Below are 11,878 nucleotides of genomic sequence, written 5' to 3' on the forward strand. Positions count from 1 at the left end.
TTAGATCAGACCTGGGCATTTTATGGCCCATGGGCCACATCCAACCATCCTTGTCTGACTCATGGGAGCAGCAGCAGGGGGTAGAGCAGTGGCAGGCAGAGGGGCAGTGTGGTGGCAGTGGAAAAACACAGTTCCAGTTTTTTATGTGCCGCTAATTGTACTTACATATATCTTTTTGGAGTGGGGTAGGGTGGTAAATTAACAGTTCACAGTACTAGCTGCAGATGGAAGCTCCCAGCCTGCTTATACAAACTGGATAGCTCAAATGGACTAATACAAATGTAGCTCTAATGTTTTATATAAAATACAAAAGTACCAAGTACCAAGTACCTTATCTTTCAAAAAGAAATGAGGTGGTTTTTACAGCCTCAATCATTAAAACTTAAGGGACACAGTGTTACCAAAATGGACAAGATGGAAAATAAACCGTAACCCTTTCAATTGATGTAAAAGTTTATCAGTCAAAGCTTAAGGAGTTTGATTTTAAAAGTTATAAATAAATTGGAAGCTTTGGGGAAAAATCTGTCTAAATTGCAAGACATAACAAGTAATCAAATTTTAATCTGTACTGGAATAATGTATCATATGGATTACTTTGGATTCAATGTATGCATTTAATTAATACTTTAATAAAAAGTAAAAAAGCTGCTTCAGAATGAGGTTATACATGCCATACCTATCAGTACCTCCTTAGCGGGGCTGCATCTTTTTTCTGAGCCTGCAGAAAATACAAGCTCAGGGGAAGAATGCAAAAGAATTAAAGGGATGCTGATATGGTGTTGACAAAGTGCTTTAGAGGGAGTGTGAATACTACAATTTTAACTTCAATCAATACTGACTGGTTGCTATGAAATGACAATATTATTGTGCCAAATCCTAATATTTGCCTCTTGTAAAATCTCAAATTTCATAATGGCATTGGATTAATATTTCTGTTTTACAAAGAAGACACTAAGCATGGAAGGAAAATACATATTCTTCAGGCACTTTTTTCCCTCCAAGTTTCAATACTGCAAAGTCATTTCCCCCCATATCTTAGAAGAGTAGATGATAATATATTCTTTCAGAATGTTTATTTTTACTGTTTATATATTGTGAATTTTGGGGGCATTTTCATAGAAAAATGCCATTTATAATTTTATATACGCTATATATGAGCGTCTCATTTTGATTATATGTAATAATTCTCATGGTAACAAGTACCCTGCATCAGGTAATATAGGCCTGTATCCTTTAAAGATGAGGGCAAACAAACCAAGTACAGTCATCAGCCTTCGACAGGCAAAGTACCAAAAAGTCTTTAAACTTATTCCAGTACTCTATTTTTCCACCTGGAAACAATTTCAGGTTAATTGAATGTTCTTAAATTCTATTTCTGAGGTCTTTTGAACTTCCAGAATTGATTCTGAGAGTACACAGGAAGAAAAGCAAAAGAAAATAGCACTGGAAGGCAGACATCATTTTACCAAAGTTAAATTATATCAGGATTCATGCCTAGAGCTAGAAGTAAATCACAGATCTCCAGACTTGAAATTTTTAATTCTGCTCCTGTCTAGACTTGGCAGAGGATGCCCAAGCAGTACTAGGAAATATTGCTATCAGTAACATCTTGAACATTACATTGGCTACTGCAAGTCAAAGGAATGAGAGACTTTATGCATTTATGCTGTAAAATGTAAAATCTAGGCTTTTTCCAGCCATTTTTATAAATTAATATATATTTGGCAGATATCTGATAGCTTTGGGAAATCAATGAGATGTTTACATAACCATTTTCTTTAGCTCAGAAACAGGTAGCTCTTGCCTTGCTTCTTTCAGATTACACCATTCATTTTGCGTAAAAAGAATGCTTATGGAATGGGTATACATTATAACAGCTATAGAAGGATATTAGAAAAAATAATAGATTCCTTCATTTCTCCTTCCTTCTTGGAAAGAATGCAGATCTGATTAATGAACTACAAAAAGGGTATGAGGCACGAGATATATCTTCATTTTCCATTTGGTATAGCTCATTATGTTTTATTTTGCCTCTTTAAACATGTATAATGCTTCCCCCACATTTGTCCCCAATAGCACTTTTATCATCTTATAAGTTAACATGCCCAGAAGAATCTTTGCAGCCTCAATTACAACCCCCCATGAAAATTCCAAAAAGCTTCATTCTAGTTGCAAATATATTATTTGAAGAACATTTGTTTTGTAAAGATTACCAATAAATTATTAATTGCATGTGATCTACTAAAGTATAGAACATACTTGTTTAACTCTATGTCTCAAGATCAAAAATAGCTCATGAGCAGTTTACTGAAAGTAAATACAATTGGTTCAAAATCCACTGTTACTGCACTAATTCATAACAGCCACTTTTAATCACATTATATATATTTATTTTAAAAAATTCTCATCACACATAGGGTAATATAAAAATCAATTTTATATATTAATAAAATCCTCTGGATCCAGAGAACACAATATCACACGTGATGCTACCCTTCATGAAGGTTTCATGCTTTTTAAACACCCCCAAATAGCAAAAAAGTCGTAAATACATTTATTGTTCTTTGTTAATAATTCTGAACAACTGTAGTGAAGATCTTGATTTATATTTTGAATGTAAATACTTACTTCCATTGCTAGAGCTGCTGTTTGTTGATCATAATGATTCAAAAGGTTAGGCATAAATGTGGTATTGTACGGAAGATCTTGGCACATCCTCAGGATTATGGGTTCACATGAGAATAGACTATGGCCACCACTACATCTTGCTAGAACTGCCAAAAGCCAAAGATAATGGATCATCCAAATTACAGCCATTCTTCTGCAACAGTCATGAGGGTCTCCAAATTATTTATCAGACATTGCTGGATATTTCAACTTTTTATCTTAAAGTTCTTCAGAGACTGAATAACTCTTCACACTAATAGGTTTTAGCATAGTCCAGTAGAATACTTTTATTTCCAAAACACTAATAACATATGTGGTCTTGTTTTTTTCTTCCATGCCACCATGCAAGTTGTACTGTATCATCATAACTTATTGACTAACCACATTCCCAAACAGATTCCATGTTGACAGCCTTTTTTCTTCTATCAATAATCTAAGGATAAGAACATAAATACTTTATTAAAGTTCAAACTAGTACTGTACATAGATTAAAAATATATACATTCAAGTTCTGACCATGGAGCACAAAGAATTGCTTTGGAGAAATCATTATTTTGTAGCCCAATCTACTCATAGGGTTGTCATAGGGATATAATTGATATAAAGGCGAAAGATTTATAAAATCTGAGGAGAAACTTTGTAATTGATATAAAAGAGCCAGTTTGGTGCCTAACTGGTTAAGACAACAGGTTAAAAGTAAGAGACTCTGAGTTCAACTTCTGCCTTATCCATGAAAGCCAGATGAATGACCTTGAGTCTGTCCCTATCTTTCAATCTAACCCACCTCACAGGGTTGTTATGGGGAAAATAGGATATGTGTGCCACATTGAGTTATTTGTAAAAATAATCAAGGTGGGATACAAATAACTAAAGAGAGGTTCTTGTGCACTGCCATCAACTTCTAAATAAATAGGAGATAGAAATGCAATAAATAAAATTCCATTTCTTATTAGATGTATGCCAAATATATGAAAGATGCATTACTTGCAATCGTGAAATGATATCTTTACCACTATCACACATTTGTCTATTCCAGGTCCGTGGGAAGCACTCATTAAAAATACCAGATCCAGTCTAAATATTGGGTTGACTATGTGACCAATCATAAATAAAACTCCCCTTCAAAGGAATAGTACTTCATCATAGTAGAAGAATCAGACTAAATCTGACAACCCCCCCTCCCATTCAATGCTGTGAGAATACATAATCTGAATTTCATGCTGGATCAACTATTGCCCAGATTAACAAAAGTCACATTGGATGCTATTGCTCCTAGGTATTCATTGACAAATGCTCAAAGGTTCAATTCCCCCTGCTAGGCAACTAGGTGTGGAGTTGACAGGCTACTGGAAGGCTACAAAGAATTTGGTCAAAGGAAGAAAGCTAGACAATTATGGAATGTTTCTACCAATTGGAATCATCGAAATGCAGATTTCAAAAGTGAATGTACCAGCTTTTTTTTGGGGGGGGAGAGAGATTTTCATTTAATAATTAATAAGAATTTATGGTCCAAAAGTGTGTAATTCTGAAACACAATTTTTTATCAATATTAAACTGGAAACAATTGAAAAAAAAATTCAGATTTATTCAGAACTATGAATAGTATCAATTTGCAGAATGAGCGACATACAGTAAAAAGTAAAGAGACAATTGATTTCAATGAAGAACAAGGAGAAAAAATTGCTTAAAAAGTGCTAAAGAACTGCAAATACTATTAGCTAATCAAGACCTAGTTGGGAATTCAAAGACCAAATGAAAGAAGCCAAAAGAATATGTTTGGCAAAATTGAATCAAATTAACAAGAAGACTGTGGCTAAAACACTAAAAATATTAATGAAGCTGTTTAAAATGTGACCCAAATGATCCAGCTGTTGTATGCTATATCTGATGTAACCATAGAAGAATTGGAGCTTAAAATATGAAGCAATAAAGTCATTAAGAAAGGAAAAGCTAAATGGAAAATGCACAGATCTGGATAAAGAAAATGTGCATAGATTTGAGCAATTTGAAGAATTTGAGACAAGGAAGCTAGAAAACAGCTAGTCCTTGACTTATAACTATTGCTTACCCTAAGGCTATGATGGCGAAGCTATGGCACGTGTGTCAGGGTGGCATGCAGAGCTCTCTGTGGGCATGCATGTGGCGGCCACCTGCTCTTCCAGGTTCCATCGCGTGCATGCGCACCAGCCAGCTGCTCTCTTCTGGGTTTTGGTGCTTTGGCAAGCGCATGCACACTCCAGTTTTGACATTTGGTGCCGAAAAGGTTAACCATTACTGCTGTAAGGTATTATTATGACCTGGATTCAAAGTTGTGATGGTCGTCCGTCCGTCCCCCCCATGTTATGTGACTGTAACTTAGGATGCTCAGCAACTGGACACCATTTGCAGCCCTTGCAGCCCAAGTTTTATTATGATTTTGCCAAAAAACAACATTTACTTCTGCATTTGGCAAACCACATCCATAACAAACCATTGGTTTGACTTAACTACTGTGGCATTCACTTAACAACTACAACATTGCTTAACAAGTGCAATGATTTGCTTAGGAAGCACAGAAAAAAGGTCATAAAATTGGATTGGTCATACGACTGATCTGCTTTCTGGCCATCATTAGTTATGTCAGTGATGGGCAGGCTCTATTATGGTCATAACTCAAGGACTATTTGTAATAAGAAAATCAAAAATACTCAGTGTGTGAAATACAACCTGGAGAGTTAAGGAATTGCAGAGGCTATAGAACAGGGGTGTCAAACTCGCGTTGTCACGTTGTCATCACGTGACATATCATGACTTTTTCCCTTTCACTAAAACGAGGGGGCATGGCCAACATATGACACATCTGACCCACAGGCCATGAGTTTGACACCTGCTACAGAACAACTGAAATAGAGCCATGGCTATTGCAGAGAAGATCAAGCAAAATGCCAAATGAATAATTCAATTCCAGCAGAATTTGCAGGTTGGAACAAATCAGCAGGAATTTTACAAAACGTGACCAAGATAGCTTTATATAACTATACACCACATTCTCATCATTTAGTTATGTTTGTTTCTCACGTCTGTAGATTACCCACAAATAATAATAATTTCCTCCTTTGAAAGCAAATCTAAAAGTGGAAGAAACAGAATGAAAATACTAAACATAAATTTTGAAGACAGGGGAAACATGAAACGTAACTAAATGATAAGAATGTAGTATTTGTTTATATGAAATTGTATCAAATGGGATTAAATTCCATGATTATGTGATACAATGCTTACCTATTCTGAATCCCTGAGTTCAGCTTTATTATAGGAATCCTAATACAGGGAGAGAATAAAAAATTACTTTCTGCAAATTCTGCACTATTGGATATCTAATATGAGAAACTGCTTAAGAAGCAAAGGGTACTTTTCTTCCGAAGCCTTGCTGCATTTTCAAAAACTATCGAGTAAATCACTACAGGAAACCAGATGCCAGATTAAATGTTAGTTCTTATATTTGCATTTTTCTTACATAACTTTGGAGATAGAATGATGTTCCCCTGAAATTTAGTCCTCAATGCTAAATAGTCCCTTCACTATAAATATTACATGTACTAGGGTAATTTTGTTTGTCATGATTAATAGTGATTTTTAAAAAATAAAATGTTATGGCAAAAATATAGTTATTTTATTTATTATATTTACTATATTACTATATCTGGCAGGAAAACTAGGATTTGAGAGTAAGATGTGCAATACTTCAGATGATAGATAGATAGATAGATAGATAGATAGATAGATAGATAGATAGATAGATAGATAGATAGATAGATAGATGATAGATAGAGAGATAGATAAAGTTTTCAACTAATAATTTGCCATTAAAGCAAGAAGTTTATTTCAGATTCACTGAAATAAGAGAATCTTCTCTCTTTAATATATTTTGGTAGTAAACTAGGACATCTTTCTCTCAGAGAAATATATTGGCCCTTACACATGATTAGAATTAGTGATCATCCAAAAGAATTAACTGTAACAATAAAAATCCAACAATTCTTTTCAGGTGAGGTTGATGTTCAAACATAATTAGTACTGTTTAAACAGAAACCTAATATTTATATATACAGTAAAAATATATATGTTGAAGAATTATTGCACCAGTTTAGAATGTTGTTCTGTTATTAAATACTTATTGGCAAGGTTAGATAGTCTTTCCTTCTTTTTAGGAATCCTTATATCTAAGCTGACTTGTACTGGACTGCTCTTTAAACAAAGGCACTATTACATAAAGGCATTATCTGTAAAGAACAACACATGCTTTTACTAACACAGTTATAAAAATTTAAGAATGACAAATATCCTCTCATAATGGTTTTAGCATTTTTCAGACTGCAGATAAGGAATGGAATCTATGATTAGAACCTCATTTCCTATAGTCAGCCTGATATGGTAATATAAGAATTCTCATATGATGCAAAAAGGGATTATCTAATCTACTATCCTATGATTCAGAGAAGCCAAGAATGTCCTTACTTCTAACATTTCTTCACGGAAAGTGGTATTTAAGAGCAAAATGAATCTGGAATAGCAGGTAATATTTAACATATAGCTAGTAGCTATTAATAACAAGCATAATATAAAGTTCTCTATATAGATGAAAACTGATTATTATTTATTGTGACTTTATTCAAGATAATGTACCATCTGCCTTCTACCAATTACAGAAACATTCAAGAAATCATAGTTTAGAAAAGAGGAAGGTAACTTTAGTCTTCACTTTCTAGTTGCATTTACTTTTACCATCCCTTTCAAAACTCAGTTTTACTTAAGAAGGTTCTTTTCTTGAAAGGAAATAATTTTCTGCCTAGAAAACAAATCTGGCTTAAAAAGATGGCACTCAAACAGTTTGGCTGGCAAATCTATATCAACTGTAAGTATGCTGAATCTCAATCTCAGTAAATAAAAGGGGCAGATGCAAATTTTAATCTGCTATTAAAATGTCATTATTTTCTAAACATATTTAATACAACTTGAGGTATTTAGGCCACAAATGTTAGAATAAAATTTCTGTAATTTACTATTATTTATATTCATGTTTCTGTAACAAAACTGTTTTTGTTATGTATGGCCATTGCATTTGGTTTTAAGATTATATCTTGTGAATCAATATACAGACTTCCATAAGAATAAGTGGGAACAAATGATGAAACATATGTCACATCATCATGATGCAATTCAATTGAAATACTTCTTTACTCAGATTACATCCTATACCATGACACAAGTACACAGCATCAGGGTTTGTGTCCTGAACATATTTCATCACTCAAGATATTTATGGCTATATGCCAAAAGTATATAGGATCAAGATAGAAATAGAAGGTATTTTTTTAATTAAAACAGAATTAATATAATTATTTCCAGATCATTTAATAATGTTCATTTTGTCATATTAAACATTTTGGTGATATTTCCTACAGGATGTCTGGTAATTAAATTAAGCTTTCAGACTTTACTGAGAGATTCAGCATTTATGATCTTCAAAAATACATAACTAAGAAATTTTCATTTATTTATTTTTATTTATTTACATAACAGAGTCTCCAAACAACTTTGTTTGCACTTCAAAAGCAAATAAATAAATGAAATTAATAAAAAGGTGATATAGTTAAAAAACCAGACCCCCAAATCTTATAGGGGTCTAACAACCACCCTGCCCAATAAATTATATGAACTGATAGCTAAAATAAAACATTCCTACTTCAATTCCAGCAGCACTATCAGCTTTTTAATCTTTTTAATACAACCAGCATGCACATAAACAACTCAGATTATATATGAAAGTACAGATCATGTAATTACTCAGGAAAAAACCTCAATATTTCTGCATATTACTGAAATGATTTATATAATCACTAGCGGCAATAATGAAAATGTTATCTTTGCATTCTATCAGTTGTTAGTGGTTCAATTTTTAATGTTTCAACAGTAAACTGCCAGCTTTGAAAATTATTTCAGTTACAATTTAAGTGTGAAAGAACAATCAGTGACATAAGTAGAGAAGAGAAATCAGGCTCTTTAATTGTCAAACTAATCTATCCTAGCTGTATCAACAAGAGGGATAGAATCAGGATCACATTAAGTGTTAGTACTGCTTTAGAATGCTTTGGTAAGACCATACTTGGAATATTGCATCCAGTTTTGATCACCATAGTACCAAAAAGATTCTAGAATGAGTGCAGAGAAGAGGAACAAAGATGATTCAGGGACTGGAGACTAAAACATATGAAGAACAGTTGCAGGAACTGGGCATATCTAGTCTAGTGAAAAGAAGGACTAGGGATGACATGATAGCAGTCTTCTAATATGTAAGAGGATGCAACAAAAAAGGGTGTCAATCTATTCTCCAAAGCACCTGAAGGCAGGACAACAATGGATGGAAACTTATCAAGGAGAGATCCAATCTAGAACTAAGGAGAAATTTCTCCTTAGAAAGGTTGAGAACAGTTAATTAGGGGAGCAGTTTGCCTCCAGAAGTTGTGAGTGCTCCACCATTAGAGGTTTTTAAGAAGAGATTTGGTAGCCATTTGTCTGAAACAGAAATATTTCTTCCTTGAGCAGGAGGTTGGACTAGAAGACCTCCAAGGTCCCTTCCAACTCTGTTATTCAGGTTTGTTCTACTCTTATGGTTACTGTCTTGTTTCTAAAAGAAAGCAGAAGCACAAAATAGAGCATAATCTCTTAAAAGCCCTAAGAAAATAGTTTAATGATTTCCATATTGGGTTCTTGTCAAATAAGCAGTGGTTTGCAGACTACCAGATCATCAACTACAGCTTCCCACCATCTTCAGTATTAATGAGGTGGGGACTGAGATAATTAGCAGCCTAAACCAAAGTCTGCTAACTATTTCAGTCCCCACCTCCTACGGTAAATTCTCTGCAAGTTCAGCTAGTTCATGAAAATGAATCAGTGGATGAAAAAAGGTTCACTGAAGCATACAGGTGATAAAAGTAGCACTACAAACACCAGAATTCATAAAACAGCAGCAAATAGATCTCAAGTGACTATGAGTCTGTAAGTGAATGCTAATTGCAACTGTGATCTCATGTAAGTAATTAAAAAAATACAAATAGAAATAGATATATGAGTATCTTAATAACATAGACATAGAGTGGTGATCGATTTAGGACATCAATTTGTCCATCATTTTAGTACTCAAGAGATTTCTACAGAAGATCATTCCATTATATTTGTGCTAAAAAATAACATTGGATATGCAAAATAATCTAAGAGTGAAAAGGCATACTTAATTTGGGGATTTTTTGGTTGAAAATTTAGCTTATAATAGCTTTCAAACAGGGAGGACAGGGAAGCATACACAAATGTAACTATAATCATGATCTTATTCATTGAAAAATTGATTTCCATTTTGCAGATGAAAATAGATAGAGAGGTGTTTGTTTAACTGGGAATCTATTATTTCCAAATATTTATTTAGGAGTCCACAACTGCCAAAAGTTTACAAAGTAGTGATTTGGGAATCTTTCAATGCATCATTGGAATAAAAATAATAATTCACGTTAAATAATCTTTGCTTAGAGGCTTCTCCTATAATATCTTCTAAAGGATTATCTCATAAACTAAAAAAAGAAAACTTACTCTCCATGCTATCATCTACTGAAATAGAAATTCACTCTCTGTGCCATCATCTACTGAAATGGAAAACTTTCCCATGCATGTTCCTTGGTATCAATCCATGCCTTGTACGGCAGTCAGTAAAATTTAACTAGTAATTTTCTCCTTTTGCATTAAACATTAATCTATCTCATTGCATATTCTTTGCATATTTAATATTTTAGTTTTCCTATGAAGCACATACTTGCTTCTATCATTCCTGGGGAAAAATTAAAGCAGGACAAAAGTGGTTATGTAAAATATATTTGTTGCTAGAATTATGGTGGGGACAATGAAGGGAGCATCCCTGCAGTATTAAGATATTATAAAACTAGGAAAATTGTTTTGTGGGATCAGAGGATTCGCTCTACAATTTCTTTTCCAGCACCAGTAAGACTGAAAGGCAATCCACAGAAAGGGTGTCCCCTGTCTTTGTATTGTTTTTTAATTGTTCCTCTGCCCCCCCCCCCCCTGAGGTTCTGTACAGGCAAGCTGAGTTACATTAAAATATTTGAACTTTAATTAAATGTCACTTTAAAAATCTTATTTCACACATTTGCCTTATTTTTTTTGACAGTCACTTTGGTGGCCTAGATTGTCAGATCTAAAAAGCTTTAAGAAAATCATTGGTCACATAAACAATCACTATTATTTCTTGATAGCTCCCTCATATCCTCTACCGGGGGTGGGGTGGGGGACACAAAAAATGACTGGGGAAAACAAAGACCGAAAGCCTCCATTAATCCTCCCGCTTTCTTTCCCCATCTAGAAAGATAAGAGCATAATCAGGTATGTACTCCATTTGTCTCTCAGTCTTTCAGTGCCAAGCCCACTTTGACCTGAAGACGTGGGAGAATACGGGAGACAGAGAAGGGGCCATGAGGACAGCAGAGAAAAGAGAGAGGTACCTGCAGCCCTTTTAACTCCAACCTCCTCGGTCGCTCAAGGAGAGGCTGAGATCACGTTTTTATTGTCCTAAAGGAGCGAGCGAGGGAAGGCAACCCGCCCTTGGTTACCGAGACTGAGGATATTGGGCGCTGTAGTCCAACACAAACGGCCTGGCTGAGGGGAGCGGGGGACGATCAGCTACTATGGGGCGAGAGAAACCGGTCTCCACACAAAAGAAAAAGAAAGCGGAGCGTTCACACTTCTTCCTGGGAGAAAATTAAGGACGCCTCCTTTTCTGAGGAATGAGGAAGAGGGGGAGGATAAAAAAAACCGTCCCTTTTCTCCGCCACCGTTTACTGTACCTGCCTCCGGCTCCTTCTCCTCCTCCTTCAGGCACCTCCGCCACTCCAGGTCCATCGAGTACAATATGCCGGCGAACAACTTCCTCAACGGCCGCCGCCGCGCCTTTTCTCCTCACACTCTGCCCCGCCCCCTCACGAGTCTTGAATGCGGGGGGAGGAGGAGGGAAGAGTGTCGGTGTGTGTGTTTGTGTGTGTGTGTGTGTGTGTGAGAGAGAGAGAGAGAGAGAGAGAGAGAGAGAGAGAGAGAGAGAGAGAGAGACGAAGAAAGAAGAGAAAAAAGTATCCAATGAAATACCGATCCCTACCGCCGCTCTCGCTTGGTT

The 11,878-nt window shown here is 35.1% G+C and overlaps 1 protein-coding gene across 6 annotated transcripts in view; it reads right to left on the bottom strand.

Moving 5' to 3' along the window:
* FZD3 (frizzled class receptor 3) overlaps positions 1-11,684 on the bottom strand; it is a 32,325-nt gene extending 20,641 nt beyond the window's left edge. For 3 of the 6 annotated variants that reach the window (XM_081944306.1, XM_081944302.1, XM_081944307.1), the window contains exons 1-2: positions 11,556-11,684; positions 2,629-3,100 (exon numbers count right to left, since the gene is read on the bottom strand). In XM_081944306.1, coding sequence (XP_081800432.1) covers positions 2,629-2,817 — 189 coding nt within the window. In that variant the 5' untranslated portion in view covers positions 2,818-3,100; positions 11,556-11,684. Of the gene's footprint in view, positions 1-2,628; positions 3,101-5,928; positions 5,968-11,213; positions 11,325-11,555 lie in introns of those variants that run through there. The other 3 variants (XM_081944303.1, XM_081944304.1, XM_081944305.1) reach the window with 3 other exon arrangements.
* Between the last annotated feature and the right edge of the window lie 194 nt (positions 11,685-11,878).

Source organism: Natrix helvetica, assembly GCF_964273705.1.
Source record: "Natrix helvetica genome assembly, chromosome: 2".
In the NCBI taxonomy this organism is placed as follows: domain Eukaryota; kingdom Metazoa; phylum Chordata; class Lepidosauria; order Squamata; family Natricidae; genus Natrix; species Natrix helvetica.